An 18,403-nucleotide genomic window follows, 5' to 3' on the forward strand; every position below is an offset into this window, starting at 1 on the left:
AGAGGGTTGATTTCCTCGGGATCTGCTGTGTCTGCAGACCAGATCACCTTTAAAAAGATCTTTTGAAAATCTTCAGAAATTTCTGAGGTAAGAAAAACAAGCATGTGTCTGCATCTGCCTGTGCTCTTTCAGCGTAACCTCTTTTCCTGCTGCCATTTGGTTTAACCACATGTGTGTCCAACTCTGCTCGTCTTAGCTCTTACGTGCGTTGCTAAGCACTAGTGACGACGTCGCAAACTGCAGAAACACACTCAAACGCAATAGGGCAGAGCTTCCCCTTCCCTTCAAAACTGGCAGCTAGTTGAGTCAGAGAACAAGTGACACCAGATCCCGCCACCTCCAGCAAACACTCTCATATCACATCACCATCAGCTTCATGCTGTCTTCACCTGCAGTGCGCTGGCAGATTCTTCTTTCGGCACCTGTTGACTCCTTTTTCTGCTGCACAGCGGGAGGACTTTGTAGAAAGTGTGCGCGATGCTCCACGCGGTCGCTCCTGGCTCTGACCTCTACCTTCTGCCTATGCGGGTGATTTAGAGGCACAAGAAACGAGGTATTGACACAGTGTTTGTTTGTGTAGACATGTCTGTGAGGGCGTCATGCTGCTGTGCCCTGCGGTCAGAGTCATGCTTTGAATTTTGCTGAAGTTAACGGACTGTTATTAGTGCTTTCACTTTGCATTTAATCTTAAATCTGGAAATGTATATGTGTCGCCGTGTGCATACGAAAGCTTTTGTGTCACAAGATATAAAGACTTTGAAATTTCTGATACACTGAAAAAAAAGTTATCGTTATTGTTGTTTTTGTTTCGATGTTGGCTAAAGCGAATCACCAGTTACTCTACCACCAATATTTAATCATATCAATTTGATATTTTATGTTAGCACGTTTAACAGATATAAGAAACTCTTTACACGTGTTTCATGGTGTGTCATGAAAATTAATTCTCGGTTTCTGTAATTTCCTTAAGCACAACTCCTCAGATAGTATTACACAACTCTTTATCATACAGGCATCATCAGGGAGCTTTTTTAAACTGAGTGTCTCAGCAGCTGTCAGACAAGTCTAAACAGGCCTGAATCTGGTAAAGCAGTTTAAAAAACAACCACTATTACTGTGTTCCCCTCGTGGGCCTAGTGTAGGAAAGGGTGCGGACTTATAATGATGTTAGAGGAAGGATGATCCTCCCGTGATAAGCAGAGCCAGTCCCTGATCTTTCTTCCGGTCACTTCCTGCTGCCGTCCTAAGCAATTTTTGATTTATTTTCACTTTAACAGCTTTTTCATGGCGTTCTCATATAAAAACACATAAGTTAAACAATTAACCATCATACAAGAATGGGGAGAAAAATCTAACTGAATCATTTTTTTTCATATTAGCTTGGCTGTGATGACCAAAATTACTTCATATATAAAATTGTTGTCATTTTGCTGTATGCCATTAGTGCAAGCCTTTTCTGTGTTTTGCTGGCTGCTGCTTTATGACACCTTGTTTTTATCTGGGTCTGCAGCTTACCAGCCCAACAGACTTTACGGCACTTATCTCCAGAAAGCAGCTACATCTGCTTCAAAATCTGTTTAGAAATTCCCACAAACAAGCCCCAAAGAAGAAAGGTGGGGATATCCTGACTGATCAGTAAGGAACAAATATAGTGAAGGAAGACTGATATTTCTACTTGTAGCAATTTATTTTTAGCTGATCTAGGAGGACACACCTCCCTCTGCCTTTCCATGTGCACACTGAGGTGAAACGAGGAGCAGCACATAGGATAGAGCAGGTGTTGATGTTGCAGCATGAAAGGGATCGCTGAGGTGGGTTGCAAAGTGGCTAACAGATTCAAATAGCATGAAATGAATGCCCCGGTTGATTTTCAAGCAAAAGCCAAACTCTTAAAATTTTTTTCCTGTAGTGCTAATGACATCATCGGGATGATGATGTCAGGAGCAACAGCAACGAATGAAAGTGGATGAACTGAATTCATGGAATGCCCCTTTAATGAGTCGTTAACATTCTGTAAACAACCACGGCAGACCCAGTGGCATTTTGATACTTTTTTTTTTATTAATCCCTCACGGTTGCTGCACATTCGCACTCAGAGCTGGCAGCTCTCCCGCTGCCAGCTCAACATAACAACAACAACCACCACCACAGGACCCAGTACAATATTTATATCGGCGGGCGTGATTGCGGATGCCGCGCAGGTGCGTCCGCCTCCTCTGCACGGCACCGCAGGCCACGCCCTGCCACACATTCACTTTTAGACTCAACGATTACATCATCTCATCTAAATACACTTGATACTTTTTTACATATAGATGTTTGCAGTCATTCAGTTCTCTCACCCCAACCGGTCGCAGCAGATGGCCCCGCCCCTCCCTGAGCCTGGTTCTGTCGGAGGTTTCTTCCTGTTAAAAGGGAGTTTTTCCTTCCCACTGTCACCAATGTGCTTGCTCTTAAGGGGTCATATGATTGTTGGGTTTTTCTCTGTATCTATTATTGTACGATCTACTGTACAATATAAAGCATCTTGAGGCGACTGCTGTTGTGATTTGGCGCTGTATAAATAAAATAAAGCTACAAAGTATGTGTCATACTGCAGGAGGCTTCACACCTGCCAAAGTGAAAATGTAGGTTCACCGTTGACTGTTGCTCAGCCAGCTGCTGATTCCAGTTTTCAAAGCAAACTTTTAGTTTCAACTTTCGCAACAACATAACAGGAAACATGAAGCACTGTTCAGCTTTTTTCTTTCCACGCGCAGGCTACGAGATTTTTATTAAGGGCAAATTATGAAAATAAAGATAAAGCGCAACGTGGTATGTGCATCGGATGTTTCACAAGTTCTCCTCTGCCTTTCAGCTGTCAAAGGTACTTCAGCAAAAAAAATTATGATCAAAGGAAAGGCACGCTTGGTTAAATCATCGGTGTCACTGTGAGGGGAAAAGAAAAATGGTAACCAATATGACTGAATGCAAGTACAATGAAACGGTCTGGAATCAGAAAATGGACGTGATATACACCTACTTCTACCTGATTCTCTTCATACCCGGGCTGCTGCTCAACACCACTGCACTCTGGGTCCTCCTCAGATACATCAGGTAACACTCATACAAGTTCACACCTTTAGATTTTCAGGTACATTATCACTAACTCTCTCTGTATGTGCCGTTTAACAGCAAGAAGACCAAGGCGGTGATCTTCATGATAAACCTGGCGATCGCAGACCTGGCCCACATCCTCTCTCTGCCCCTCAGGATCTATTATTATTTCACGCACACCTGGCCCTTTGGACGCGGCCTCTGCTTGTTCTGCTTCTACCTGAAATATCTCAACATGTACGCCGCTATAGTGTTCCTGGTAAGCAGGCAGTTTAGGGAAAGCAAGCCTTGAATTTCCTGATAATGCTCATCACAGGGAACAAGGATAATCAAATGAGATCTTTCTAGTTTTCATTATATTTAAAATCAGTCAAATGTCAGTACAAAGCACTTTTGTTGTTGGTTTTGTTTTAAAAATCAAACTCCAAAGCAGAAAGTGATTTGAATGAAAGCCTCTGTCTTCCTTCTTGGAGCTGCTTTGCTTCCTGTGCCTCAGAATATATAACAAAGTAGCTTCTTTTCATTTCTCTCTGATTTCAGGTGTGCATCAGCATGCAGAGGTGTCTGTTCCTGCGGAAGCCGTTCACGGCTCGACGGTGGCGGCGTCGCTATGACCTGCTGATCAGCTTTGTCGTGTGGGTTGTGGTTGGTCTGGGCTGCTCTCCCTTTATCCTGATGCGGAGTAGCAACAACAAAGTATTAAACAGCACCCATGCCCAGTTTCCCTTAGGTGTCACCAAACAGAGTTTAGACTCCAACGCCACTTCGGCGGGCTGTTTTAAAGACTTGCCCATGCGCCAACCTCCTCTCTCGGTGACGATCACCATGCTGGTCTTTCTTGAGGCGTGTGGTTTCCTAATCCCTCTAGCATGCATGTCATACAGCACCGTCCGCATCTTCTGGTCACTCAAGGAGAAGCAGATCCAGGATCAGCACAACTCCTTCAACTCCTCAGCACGCAGCCGCCTCCACTCAGTCACCTCCAACTGCCAGGCGGAGAAACCGAATGAAAAGCAGACAAATGGCGAGAAGCGGCGTGCTCTGCGGATGGTGGTGGGCTGCTTCATTCTCTTTTTGTTCTGCTTCGCTCCGTACCACCTCAACTTCGCGCTCTACCTGATGGTGAAGCAGAGTATCGTGTCCAGCTGCACCGTCAGAAGGGTGGTGCTCCAGTTTCACCCAGTGTCTCTGTGCATGGCGGGCCTGAGCTGCTGCTTCAACCCCATCCTTTATTACTTTCTTACAGCCGAGTTTAGGATGCACCTCAAAAGGCGCACCTCCTCCTTCTCGTCCTCCATCTCTTCCCCGACCACTTCACCGACCCAGTGTCCTTTGCAGAGCAGACTCATGAGCACCTCCTCATACAGGGAGTAGCATTGCTCAAAGGAAAAGTCCATGAAGGATTCTGTTGAACTTTAAAGCCGACTGACACCGGGTCCAAGCTGGATATGATCATCTGACATGTTGCAGCTGTCTGAACACAAACAACCCAAAAGACATTGACCTGAGTTGTGTGAAGCCCGCCTCCTCTAAAGCAAGCAGAAAACATCTTCCAACATGCAGACAGTATCGTAAACGCTGCCCAATGTTTCAGTTTGTGTGTATAAAACTTGATATAAGCTATGTAATAAAAGCTGTATGTGAAATGCACTCCCATTAAAAGCTTTAAGTCTCATCTCTGGCTCTGATGTTTGTTTCTTCACTGCGAGTTGGACTTTTTTTCTTTCAGGTAAAATGTGAAAACAGGTGCCAGCTCATTTTTGCTTCACTTCCTCTCAGAATGCAAAGTGGTGAAGGCAGTTGGCAGCAGTTACAGCAGCTCTGAAACCAGTAACTGTCAGGCGCCCCCCACCCACCCATCTGTACAGGCCAAGCCTGAGCCAACTCTGAGTCTACATCAGCCCCCAGACGCACAAATGCAGCCCACCTAAGGAAATCTACCAAGAATGAATCATCCACCAAAATGCACCTGCCTCTCGTTTCTCTGTTCTCACACGCATCAAAGTTTAGCGTTTGCTTTCTGAGAGTGTCACATTGCAACTTGTGAAAGTTTGCGTCGTGGCTTTGGTGTAAATATTTATTTTTGATTGATTTTGTTTTGATGTCCTGTCAATAAAACAAAAAAAAGTGCGTGTTGACTTTGTCCACAAGGAAATGGCAACTAAGAGTGTAATAGCAGAAGTGTCAAAAGAAAATTATTGTAAACCACACCCCTACGCTCACAGGAAGCCCTCTGTGTGTGTGTCTGTGTGTGTGTGCATGCTAAAATCCCCAGAACAGCAGACACACAGACGGGTGACACACATGCAACGAGTGATAGATAAGAAATCAAAACAGGAAAGAGTACGAGTGAAGACAAAAGTTAATGGATATGAAAGATAGATAGAGAGGTAGAATGAAAGAGAGGCAGAGAAAGAAAGAGGCGGGACGCTGAAATTAAAGAGTGTTAGAGGAGGAGAAAGGAGGATGGAGTTTTTCGTCTGATGCCTCGGTCTTATCTGCTTTTCGTTTCTCCAGCATCTTTAAAGACAGAGGTGAGAGGATGATTATTAATTGCTAATAATGTTCAGAAGTGTTCGGAGAAAGTAGCGAGTGTGTGGGGGTTTGTGTGTGGATACTTTCTATGTGGAGTCATGGCTCATGGGGGACTTTGTTTCTCCAGTGTGTGGAATGCCTGTTATGTTGAAGTGTGTGTGTGTGTGTGTGTGTGTGTGTGTGTGTGTGTGTGAGGGCCAGTATTGGGGTGTCTGGTCTTTATTTGTCAGTGTCAGTGGACTTCCTGGAGATCACGGCATATTTTCTTGTGTATCTGAACAGGGCACACACACGTGGAGGGACCCCGATGCTCACCGGCAGCGTTTTTGGTTCTGAAACACGAGGTCAGATCTTCGGAAAGCTGCTTACATGCCAGCAGCCCACAGACGGAGGTGAATCACAGCAGATGAGATTATGTGTTTCCACTGGCAAGACTTGATGAAAACTACTGAGTCCTAAGGTAGGGGAGCAGCACTTGCCTTTTCTTTTTATCTTTATCTTTTTAAATACAGCTCACTTCTCTCGGTTAGATGGAAATTTCAGCTTGATCCCGACGCGCGTTACCGTAAACATGTTACTTTCACAACAGATGGTCTCGGTTTGACTCCTGTACATACATGTCAAAGCCTCTGCTGCGAGAAGGAAACGAGAGCTTGTCACAGATTGGCCTTTTGCACATCATACAAATCAACACACAGCCTTGGAAGGAAGCACATGGTACGTGCATAAGTGAGAGTAATAAGTGGAGAATCATTTTCAAACAGTAACACACAGGTCAGCGGTCACTGAGTTAAAAGGCAGTCCGAGGGCTGACGGTCTACTGGGGCCTCGGCCTGAGCATAAAAGGCAGTCAGGGAGCTGAGAAGCAGTCCAAGCTTAGCATACTCCCCCTTTTTACAAATAAAATTCCACTGTTTGTTTGTGTATGATTGTGAGGAGTTAAGTTCAGGCCCAAATACTACTTTATACATTTACACTGGTACATCCCAGGCAGGGATCGCTGTTTATACGCCGCTACATTTACTTACACACTGCTAAAGGTACAAGTTACTAAACGGGTCATTATCAAAAGACTGCTGCCTAAACTTCTTTGGCTTGTAACCGCTTACAAAAACAGTTTGGGAGCCAAGCTGTGAAGAGTACAAACTAACAAAAAAATAGCTTTACCATTGAAGAAAGTAAAAATATATTCCCAAATAAAGGTTTTTTGTTTTTTTCTAAAAAGGTCCACCCTATTAATCATTTTACTCCCACGCAGAATTTATCTCGTGACTCTTTAGGGGAGGGCAGACACACGGGTGAGAAGGCGATACTCAAACCGTGCCATCTTTTTACTGCTGCAGCTGAAACAGCAGTATAATGCTAACAGCCAAATGTATGCATTCAAATGTAGTCAAATGTGCCGCTATATTTAGTCATTTCCCTGTAAAGAAATGTGGCGTTCTTTTAGTTAAGCAACAGGAACGCGAATATCGTGTATAAAAACCTGCTGAGGGAGCCCGTAAAGAGAACTAAGAGAAGTTAGTTAACCACTGTTTGTCTTGTCTTTGGCAAGTGCCATTTCCCCCTCACGCACGAAAATAGCTACACATTTTTTGCTGCGTGTTTTGAGTATAGTAGGTGCAAAAAACAAAACAAAAAATGCTGTTCTGAACAGTTTACGTGGCAGTAAGTTTCTTGTCAAATATGGACAATATTTTACTGGCTGATTTGCATTTTCACATTGATAAAATGGTTCATAAATGATCCTGATATGTCCTGAAACTGGTTAAAGTAGGTCTAATATGCTTTGCTAACATTCTGCCATACATATATAGTGTTCTCATAGTGCTAAACAAGGCCAAAGGTCCAAATAATGACATCAGAGTACGCATTACTAATCCCTGTGAGTCAAAGTTCAGGCTTCAGAATACTCTAAACACAGTTTCTGTTCTTTTTTTCACTGCTTTTTGCTCTGGATAATGTCACTGAAAATTATCCCAATGCTGTTAGCACAGCAGCTCCACCCACCAGCTATTCAAACCTTTTGGTTGCAAGGAGCAGCGAATCAGAAGAAAGCTAGCTTAAAGAGAGGGGGAAGGGAGGAAGACAGTGTATGAACTAAGGGTCCACATGATAAACAGTGTCCCTTTTAAACTGATGGAGGATTAATGGACTAATGGAGGCCAGAAATAAACACATGCAGGTGTTTATTTGAGCATAGCAGGTGTCTGGGTACTAGGTATGTGGAAGATCGCAACACCACATTGTTCCTAGGTTTGCTAGGGTCTGATAAGTCTCATTAGAAATAAGATAACAAGAAACAAAAGCTGATCAAAAAGAGGATGACAACAGTTCAACGAGTAAGTAAAAAAACATAATTTTAAACTGGTTTACACGCACTAAAGTTTATAGCTGTGGGTGTGTGCACCTATAGGCCGTTCAGTCCCTAACATTATTATTTCCATTTGAACTGAAAGCATTTGAAGATAATCTAAGTTGAAGGTCATCTAAAAGCTTTAAAAATTCATCTCTATTACTTTCATTTTCTGCTCTGTGTGTATGTCACAAAGAAGGAGGGAAAAAAAGAAGCGCGTTACAGGCGTCACCTACATCGAAAAACCACCCGCAGTGCTGCTCCTCATCTCAAAGTGCCCTTTAGTGACAGGTTTTTCCTTGATCTGGGCTGTTAACCAGTTGCCTGGTCTGCCTGCGCTAACCACGCTAGTTTCACTTCGATGCCTTGCGCCGTAGTTATTTCACACAGACTCAGTGCAGGCACCATAATGCTCGGCAGTGAAGCAGCACGTGGGGGATTTTACCGACTTCTCTGCGGGTTTGCACGCTTGCTGCAAAGGGCACTGCAAAAACACTGCTATCAAGGATCATTGATTAATTACGTTATTCATAAAAACACATGGGAGATTATAGCTGGCAGGTGCTGCCGCCGAGCACAATGTCATCTGTGTCTCATCTAAAAATGTTCCTTCTCCAATTCTGATGGCTATCTATGCAACATGCAAAACAGTAACTTTAATATCCCCATGCTGCACTGGGCAAAAGATAAAGCAGTTAAAACTCAACTGTGTTGCTGTCAAGAGCTGATTTGTACTACAGTGTGTGAGAAAACACAGGCAGAGACAGAACCTCTTGGTGTGAGGTGACAGCACAGAAACCTTCTTGTTGTTTTTCTTCCTCTTTCTGGTAACACTTTCCACCTCCGACTACACTAACTTAACTTACTTTTCTTTCCTCTACCAGACCACCAGACTTTTTGGGGATTGCAGAGAAGCCTGGAGGACACATCAGCGCTGGACAAAAACTTAAAAGACATTCTTCCTCTGTCTGACATGCCGCAGAGAGTACCAGCTGCACGGGCTGCAGCATGATGTAACCAGCGGCATGGATGCTCAAACCAACCCGTCACCGGACTACAAGCAGCTCTGCTGATACAAGCTTCCTGCTGGTTTGCAAGGCAGCTCATCTTAACACTGACATGAATGTCAGTTCTCCTAATATGAACTGCTCCAATACCAGTGAGATAATAGACTACCAGCACCATTTGTATGCCGTGGTGTACAGTGTGATCTTAGCACCGGGCCTGCTGGGTAACGTGCTGGCGCTGTGGGTGTTCAGGGCCTACATCAGAGAGACCAAGAAGGCCGTGGTGTTCATGATGAACCTGGCTGTGGCCGACCTACTGCAGGTAAAAAATCCTCTTTAGTCGTATTTCGCACTTACTTTCTAGTTTAAACCATTACTGTGAAGTCACATGATGTGGTTGTGTGGTTAAGTGACCACATAGCCCTCCTCAGGGGTCAAGCTTTAATCAGGGAAGAAGTTTGCATGCAAGAAGTACTTGTTACACTACTCGTGCCTCTAATAGTTACATTTAGTGTTGTAATGCTGATCCTACAATACGGTTTTAAAACTGCAATAAAGCAAATTAGTGTAATGACCTCTTTAGTTTTTGTTCTGCTTTCATGTACTAAATTGGGAAGTCAAAAAAACAAAATGACTCTTAGATGTTGGCAGAGTTGTGGGAGAATTCCAACCACAAGAAAAAACTTCCATCATAGAACACAACAACTACAGAAGTTCATCTCTTTATTCCAATGAACTGCCTAATTGGGAGGATTTTATTTTAAAAATCTATTTAGAAATGTTTCCGTTTACTAGATAACCAAGCGAGCCCCTTACTATCATCGCCAAAGAGCAAATATGTACATCAGCATTTGCCTGCTGTTCTCTGCCTTCAATTTTGTCACTCTGGCCTCTCCTCAGGTGCTCTCTTTGCCTCTGCGGATCTATTACTACCTGAATAACTCCTGGCCCTTTGGGTATTTCTTCTGCATGTTCTGCTTCTATCTCAAGTACGTCAACATGTATACCTCCATCTACTTCCTGGTTTTCGTCAGCATACGTCGCTGTGAGCTCATCATGCGTCCGCTGTTGTACAACTCGGGTCGACAAAAAGGAGACGTGTTAATATGTGGGATCATCTGGCTGATCATCTGTACCGTCTGCCTCGGATTCCCTCTGCTCAGACACGATCCTTCCTTGCCCGAAAGGAACGACACAAATAAGTGTTTCACGGAGCTGCCTCTGCGGAAGGATATCGGTCCTTCGGCAATGTGGGCCCTCTTGATTTTACTAGAGCTGTTCGGCTTCTTCGTCCCTCTCGTTTTGGTGCTAGGCTGCACGTGCATGACTATTTGGAGCCTTCGGGAAAATACAGCAAATGCTATTTCTGACAGAGGGGAGAAAAAGAGAGCGCTGAGGATGATACTAAGCTGTGCTGTAGTCTTCTTAGTGTGCTTTGTACCATACCACGCCACGATGCCTCTCGACCTTATGGTCAAAGCTAAGAAAGTTACCAGCTGTGACTTTCAGAAACTGGTTCTTCGAAGTCACCCGGTCACACTCTGCCTGGCCAGCCTGAACTGCAGCCTGGACCCTATCATGTACTATTTCACTACTGATGAATTCTGGAGGCGACTGAGCAAGCCAGAGATACCGGAGAGCATACATCTCAGCCGGCGTCTGTCCTGTATAACCGGAGAACAGGACGAAGAGGAGGACTAAACTGCTGGTGGCAACAGCCTCCCCGCAACCACTGAGACTGAAGACTATGCAAACTTCAACTTCCTGCAAACTATGGAAATAACATTTATGCTGAAACGGGAATGTGAAAATATGGAAGTAGAGTTTTAAAATGTTATTTTTTTAAACCTATTTATTTCTCAATAAATGTTTTTTTCCCCCTTCCCCCTCTCAATTTGCATTTCCTCGAAGGGCGAGTAGTGTCAGCAAGTGAAAGAGAGGAAAACCCCGAAACGCAGCGACAGTTTTCCTCCAGATCCAGTGTTTTGATAACCCGATGTCCTTCGCAGGATGATAAAAGGGTTAGTGTTGGTGCCGCTTTCACCGCCATTATAATAACAAAGCCACTGCGACGTTCAGTAGGTAAAGAAATGCAACTTTATTCAAACAACAAAGTGGAGTTCAGTTCAGTAGTTGCACACAACATTGGGCGTTCCCCCCCCTAATATCTTCTAGTATTCAATTAAAAAGCAGAGACAGAAACCCCATCTTTACAAACACACTTCCTGTTGATTGTCTCTCTGTGCAGGCATCAAGTAGGAAATCACTAAAAAATGACTTAAAATGTGCTCGACAGACTTCAGAAATCAAGGACGACTGTTTTCCATTTAAGCACACGATGTGTGTAAAGATCACAGGGAGCCATCTCGTGTTATAACACTACGGATGCATAATAGTCAAATTAGATAACCGACTGTTTTCAAGTCAAATTAAGTGAAATTTCCCTTTAGCTTATTCATTGTTAGCTCATCACTCTGGTTTAGGATCACGCATGAAGTTTGAAACACAAACACAAAAACTGGTCATATATTGTAAGGGTGCTGGACTGTTTCCCATCAGGTATGAGACCATCGGTAACACTAAAGTCATCACACAGCGGTACTCTGGGGGATATCTACAAACAGTGGTGACTGAGAGCGTTGCGTTACCATCCACGGACAAGCATGTTACATGTATACTGTACCAGACATCTCCATGCTGACTTGTGCTATATCACTCTGTAACAGAATACAAATACCTGGTCGAACCTGCACCGTGCACCCGGGTCAGAGCGGCGACAGGAGGTTGACGCAACACACGCCTAATATGATCTCACTAGAATATTCAGTAGGATGACTAATAGCTCTGCTCTGGATGAGGCGGATGTGTCGTTATATAGTAACATCAATACGATCTGTCTGCAGGAAACTACAGCAACAAAACAGAAAGCAACGTAATAAATGAAACTTGTATATCTAACTTTAGCTTACTGACTTAAAGTAATAACCAGTACAAGACTAGCTAGTGAATACTTACGCACTTGTGACATATCACGGGTTTGAGGGAGTACATCAGAGGAGAAGGGGGCTAGGCTCTAATGCTGCAACTTAAATTCACTCAACACTAGATTAAAAGCAGGGGAGGCAAAAACTGGAAAGAGTTTTGTACAGAAGTAACTTTCTGCTGTTCCCTTCACCGCCCACTCCCACCTACCCTCTCTCGCTCTCTATGACCTATATTCATGCTTAAGCCTTGCAGATGCGGGTCTCAGTCACAAACTTGTTCTCAAAGTGATGGATGGTGAAACATTCGTCCGCAGAGCGCTTCTGGATGCCTCCACCTGACAAATAAAAAGACAGATAAGCAGCAGTGCTAAGTATTCATCTCAATATTCAGCCGTGGGCGTGTTTGACACATTTCAAACACAACTACATTTAGGAAGATGTGTCAAGCATGGTTGGTGCCTGTTTACACTCGTCCTCTTATTTGGTTTCTAACCAAAGTGTGTTTAACACTGTATAATTTATGCATCTACTTGATAAGTCAGCAGTTTCTGTTTGAGCCATAGTGATTAGTGACTCCAAAATCAATATTAATGTGTACCTAGTAAATAAAAAGTTATCAATGTCAGCAGCTAACTTCATCCTTGATAAGAACTATACAGGGATACATGTTTATATAACTCAACCATCAGAAATGTATGAAGGCCTAAAGTTGTAGCTGCATTATGTGACAGCTTGCTTCATTTATGTTGTGGTCAGCATATTTTGTTTGAAAGCTGTTTCTGTTAGCCAAAAGATAGAATCATAGTAAATTACACTAACACTCTGCTAAACAAGCTAGCTCATACAGTTTTATAAATAGATAGTGTGAAATACAGTACAGTACAGTAATTTTCATGGTCTGGCTATTTTTTTAGCTAGCGCTAATGTTAGCCGATTACTTGACAACACTACTACATCAATATTACTGAAAAGCTTAACTCATGACTACAAACCTGTACTCCTGAAACTAAAGAGCACAGTCATGTTGGGGGCATCCGTCTTTTAAATACAAGAACTAATTTTGACTGTGTGGTTATTTAATTACCATTAGCTAGCGCTAATGTTAGCTGATTAATTGACAACACTACTACATCAATATTACCGAAAAGCTTAACTCATGACTACAAATCTGTAGTCCTGAAACTAAAGAGCACAGTCATGTTGGTGGGGTCTGTCTTTTAAATACTAGCACTAATTTTCATTGTGTGGCTATTTATTACTATTAGCTACCGCTAATGTTAGCTTATGACTAAGCAGCACCACGGTATTACCAAAAAGCTTAACTCATGACTACAAACCTGTAGTCCTGAAACTAAAGAGCACAGTCCTGTTGGGGGCATTCGTCTTTTAAATACAAGAACTAATTTTGACTGTGTGGTTATTTATTACCATTAGCTACCGCTAATGTTAGCTTATGACTTAACAGCTCTACATGTAGTCATGAATGCAAATGATCCTGAAACTGTAAGACAAAGTCCAGTTTCAGATATATTTTATATACAGACATTAATTTTGATGTTCTGGTTATTTATCCTAACCATAACCAGATTGACCAAAAAAAAAAAAAAATGAAAGAGCTTATGTCAGCCAAGTAGCTTCCTTTCTAAAATACGAGACAAGCACAGGATAGAAAAGTTGCAAACTCAAACTGTTCAGTTTGCACTTGCTGAGTAAAGCAAAAAATCTTGCATAACAGCAGTGATGTTGTAATTAAAGATTAAATAATATAATTAAGTAATATAAAGATTAAAGAGGATTATATATTACAGCTTAATACAGTTAAAGACATGCATGGTATATACACAAGTTCCTCTGGTCTGCACCCTTATTTCTGAGGGGTTGCCACAGAGCTGCATGTTAATCAGAGGTTTTTCCCCCCACATCTATACCTGGCAGGCTGGCACGGCGCTGCATTCTGTACGTTTCTTTTCCATCACAAAGACGACGGATATAAAAGCCCAGGGGTTTGACATCATCAATGCGCTCCGTCACCACCAGGTCCTCGTGCACCAGGTAGCTGCGGTAAGAGTCAGACTGGAACAAAGACCAGAACATGAGACTGTCAGGGCACCTTTTTAAATTAAAAAATTACTTTTGATCTTCCACCAGATAAAACAGATCAGTGAAAACTGAATAATTTTTTTTTAAAAAGGTGATGAATCATCCCTAGATTTGTGAAACAACTCTACACCAAGTGTTGTAATTTCCTGATTTCCTCACTAAGCAAACTAAACTCGGCCAAGCTTTTTCCACCTTCACATGCTAAAACTACCCAACACTACATCAATGATTTTTAAAAAGTCCCTATTAGAATATGGAGACTTTTTGAATACAAGTATGCAGTATAAATGCAGCGTACTTCTAGTTTACTGCATGAATAAAGGAAGAAGGGGACAAGCCTGTGGGTGACAGTCGCTCATTTATCATCTTTACTTTCCTGTCAAGAACCTACGTTTCAGTTAAGCTGATATTGTTGCATAGTCTCTGCTAGTCTCTGCCAGTGAATAATAGAAAACTGAATTACAGGAACTTTACAGTTTAGCCAATATTTAAAACCTACATGCTGTAAGGACACCTAGCACATTCATACTTACTGGCAGGTGAAGATTTTTTTCATATGTACAAATTAAAGATATAACAGATTTGAGAAGGATTAAAGAGCAGACAGTCTGTGCAATGACAACACATCCCTGAATTTCCTGTTTTGTCCTCAATATCAGCGCCTGTGCATGAGCTTTAGCAAGACTTATGTGTTCGGTTTGTCCGTCATCCAAGTCTGGACTTTCATCTGTGTCTTCAGGTCCTGCTAGGAGGGACCGTACTCACCATCAGCTGTGAGAACAGGTCAATGAGGTCCTGAGGGGGGAGAACTACTGAGGTGTTCAGGGGAATCACAAAGCAGGTCCTCAGAGTCAGGTCCAGATAGGCCGTCAGCTTCTGCTCACACACACATGAAATCATCGGGAAAGAATTTAGAGCAGCAGAAATCATCCACCGAGCTGCGCCAAGTGTGACAGAGTCCACAATCCTCACCCTGTTGAAGTCGTGCAGGATGTAAGCGGGGTCTCCGGGCCTGAAGCGGGGAGGAGGGACGCTGATGACGGCGATGTTGTCAGAGATCTCCACCTCCTCCTCCACTCGCGGCAAGTAGTAAGGCTGGCTCTCTGCTCCGGACGACACGTCTCTGAACTCCATCGCGCCATGATACATCCTCTGATGAAGAATGCATCTCATTTAGTCTTAAGAACATATAAATTGAGGTGGGGGCACTGGAACCTTGGCTTATGTACATTTTACAAAAAAAAAGAAAAAAAAAAGAAAAAAAAGAAAGAAAACGCACCGTAATAGTGTTATTTTATTTTCAAGCAGCGGTGCAGCTGGGATTTGCCTCTACAACCACAGACGCATCATCTGGTATTACTGTGAATCTGCAATATCAGCTGTGAACCTGTGTGTTCTGTTCCTGTCTAAAGTTCACGTTTCACAAACTGCACCAACTACTGAAAAACCATCACGCAGCTGTCGAGGAAGCTCAGGCTGCCAGGGGGAGCCAAAGCATGTATGTTCTGCTTGGTTCCAGCACAGTTACATCACGGCATATAGCAGGACTTCGTTTACACAAACAAGCCTACAGTTTTTCCATGACTATTGATCATAGTTTTTTTTAATATCAGGTTTTAAGCTTATGCTTACACACTCACTCTCCACATGGCACTGATAATAAAGAATTCCAGTAACATTTTTGGCATATGTGAGGCATTTATTTTCCTGCAAATCAAATTGTGATAATTATGCTGATAATTATGGCACACTGGCTCTGGCTGAGATGTCAGAAGCCCCGCCCACCCGGTGCTCTAACCTTTTGTTTGCAAAGAGCATCCAATCAAAAGAATCATACTTTCAAACAGAATGAAATGAACAGAGGGGGCAGCACCTATTATTGATATGGATTCTTATTGCAAGGGTTTCTCCACTTTAGTCCAAGATTCACTTCAATGCTGTGCAAATGCACAAACTGGACCATTGAGTTTTGCTGCATTGTTATCTTTTTCTGTGTATCATGTGTCACTACAGTTTCAAAGCTTAGAAGTGAGGAAACAGCTGAGATCAAAACACGACAACATTCAGAGCAACAGATTCTTGTGATGAAATCTCCGGAAGAAAGCTCAATTTTATCAGAATTTCTCAAGCAACATACTGACAGTTACAGTTTCACACGCTGCTCTCCCCCCACCTCGCTTTGCTTCATTTGCATGGGTGTGGGGTTGCCTCATCTCATTGACTCTAAGACCCTCCTACTGGCAACACAACAACTGGGGAAAAAAAGGTGAAGTCTGCACTTTCTCTAAACATGAAAAGGAGTGAACAATAGCACTCTGTTTCCTAACGGTACAAACAAGTGTTAATAATTCTTCATCACTTCTAGACAGCGACAGTTTATGAGAGGAAGAAAACATATCTGATAACGTCAGTGGATAACCAAATTAATTCATACAGCTACTTAATTTCCCAGAGGCAGTCTGCAAAGACTGCCTCACAGATGCCCCCCCCCCTCCCCCAACCTTTACAATATGTGCATGGTGATTTCACTGACCTGTATTTGCAACGTGAAAATTAAACAATTTGGAAAAGGTTATAACGTAAAATAGTCTTGGGTTGTAGTTTAACTTTCTACGTGTTTCAGTGACTTGCTTGCAGAGCTGGTGGGATGTGTGGTGGCATGTGCCTCACGTGCATAAGGATGGCCAGAAAATGAATCTACTATAAGGATCTGCAACGTTAAAGTGTTATGCACAGTTATGAAACCACAATCATGGCCTAATGTATACACACACACACATATATCTATATCTATATCTATATATCTATATATATATATATATATATATATACACACACACACACATATACACACACACTTTAGGTACTTACTTTGAGGAGGACTTAGGATTTTAAATGCTTTTTTTTTTTTAATCAAATGTTCTGATTTCATAAGACCCCCTCCCCTCCCACTCTTTGCAACCCCTTTTTAAAAGATGGTAACATGTGTAAGAGAATATTCACGAAGAATGAGCTGCAGCGCACGCGCACACACCTTTGGGGTGAAATATCGGTAGAGGCAGGCCCCCCCTACGATGAGCCCACTGAGGATGAAGGCGATGCCTAACAAGGTGAGCAGGCAGCGACCTGTGGAGCCCTCGGCGCCCACTGGAGCAGAGGCCACTTCAGGGTCCTACACACACACACACATCATATTAACATGACATTCACATTCAGCTTTGATTAAACAATCCCTTAATCCCACCCCATCTTTGTCCTCCGCACACAAACAGCTGTGCAGGAGATGGGCGGTCCCATCGTGTCCTGCGCCAGGTGCAATTTGACTCCGTGCGCTATGCAAAAATCACCGCAAAACCACCGCGTGTCAAATCACACTTAGCACAACAATGCGCGACAACCCTGTGAATGCGCACATGGATGAAGTCCACACGCTTTGCTGGCCGATCCGGCACAGCAGGCCTGCTACCAGGCTAAAGTCGGACACCGGGCTCAGGCGCAGCGCTGTGCACCGTTAGCTCACCTTAACAGCGGCTGGCACCTCTTTGCCCAGCGCCTTCTGCGCCAGAGCCGAGTTAAAGGCGATCTTCACCATGCTGGAAGAACAGACGTCAGCTTGGGTTTTTCTTGTGCAAACAAAAATAACAGAGGAGGAGGACGCCGGGGAGGGGGACTTGCGGCGCTAGACTGCAGGTTCCGTTTATTCTCCGCAGCTCAGCTGTGTGACGCACTTTCCAGCCTCGGCTTTATCTAGCGCTTCCGGTGACTGCAGGGGGTGGCGGGGGGGGGGGGGTGGCGGAATCAAAATAACAAACAAACAACAGGCTGGAGAATATGCTTCAGTCTCAGAATACGCAGGCAGCCATGACCTGCCTTAGTTTAACTACAGGTAGCGGTTTAACATTTACCGCTTTCATAATTTATTTATTAGCAGTTTCTCTCCACAGCTTTTATTTTTTTCTTGGTGTGTTTGTATAGTTTTGGTGCCATCCAGTGGCCGCAGGTGGAACCTAAACAATTCCCCATGCAAGGGCTTCCATTCATTCATCAGATTGAACCTGACACCCAAAGACACAACTGTTTACACTTTCAGTCAGCTACATTGCCTACATTCACTTCTTGCATGACAAACGACTCGATCTCGCAACCGACTGCACTGTAATGCAATGAAAAATAATATCTGAGTGTATAATGCAGCTCATTCATCTCTGCGAATGTTCCACTCTGCAAACACATTCCCTCCTGCATGCTGGGCACTACCTGCCAGCGTGTCTGCCCACTCGCATTAGCACACACAGTACACAGCTTTTACTGCGCTGCGTGCAAAA

General features: G+C 43.3%; 3 protein-coding genes across 3 annotated transcripts; 2 read left to right on the forward strand and 1 right to left on the reverse strand.

Annotated features, from left to right (window-relative positions):
- The first annotated feature begins 233 nt into the window (after positions 1–233).
- Positions 234–4,760, forward strand: p2ry10 (P2Y receptor family member 10). Its single transcript, XM_035911427.2, has 4 exons — positions 234–553; positions 2,858–3,096; positions 3,175–3,355; positions 3,637–4,760. Exons 2-4 carry the CDS (start codon positions 2,948–2,950, stop codon positions 4,468–4,470), a joined length of 1,164 nt encoding a protein of 387 aa, XP_035767320.2. The 5' UTR covers positions 234–553; positions 2,858–2,947; the 3' UTR covers positions 4,471–4,760.
- Positions 4,761–8,987: 4,227 nt separating this feature from the next.
- gpr174 (G protein-coupled receptor 174) lies at positions 8,988–10,878 on the forward strand. Its single transcript, XM_006781787.3, has 2 exons — positions 8,988–9,316; positions 9,895–10,878. Exons 1-2 carry the CDS (start codon positions 9,017–9,019, stop codon positions 10,693–10,695), a joined length of 1,101 nt encoding a protein of 366 aa, XP_006781850.1. The 5' UTR covers positions 8,988–9,016; the 3' UTR covers positions 10,696–10,878.
- Positions 10,879–11,072: 194 nt separating this feature from the next.
- Positions 11,073–17,841, reverse strand: LOC102781599 (integral membrane protein 2A-like). Its single transcript, XM_006781788.3, has 6 exons — positions 17,599–17,841; positions 17,113–17,250; positions 15,051–15,230; positions 14,844–14,954; positions 13,907–14,051; positions 11,073–12,313 (listed from the first exon to the last, which is right to left on the reverse strand). The coding sequence occupies exons 1-6, from the start codon at positions 17,668–17,670 to the stop codon at positions 12,219–12,221; spliced, it is 741 nt and encodes a 246-aa protein (XP_006781851.2). The 5' UTR covers positions 17,671–17,841; the 3' UTR covers positions 11,073–12,218.
- Between the last annotated feature and the right edge of the window lie 562 nt (positions 17,842–18,403).

Source organism: Neolamprologus brichardi, chromosome 2 (assembly GCF_056152115.1).
Source record: "Neolamprologus brichardi isolate AB-2024 chromosome 2, ASM5615211v1, whole genome shotgun sequence".
In the NCBI taxonomy this organism is placed as follows: Eukaryota; Metazoa; Chordata; class Actinopteri; order Cichliformes; family Cichlidae; genus Neolamprologus; species Neolamprologus brichardi.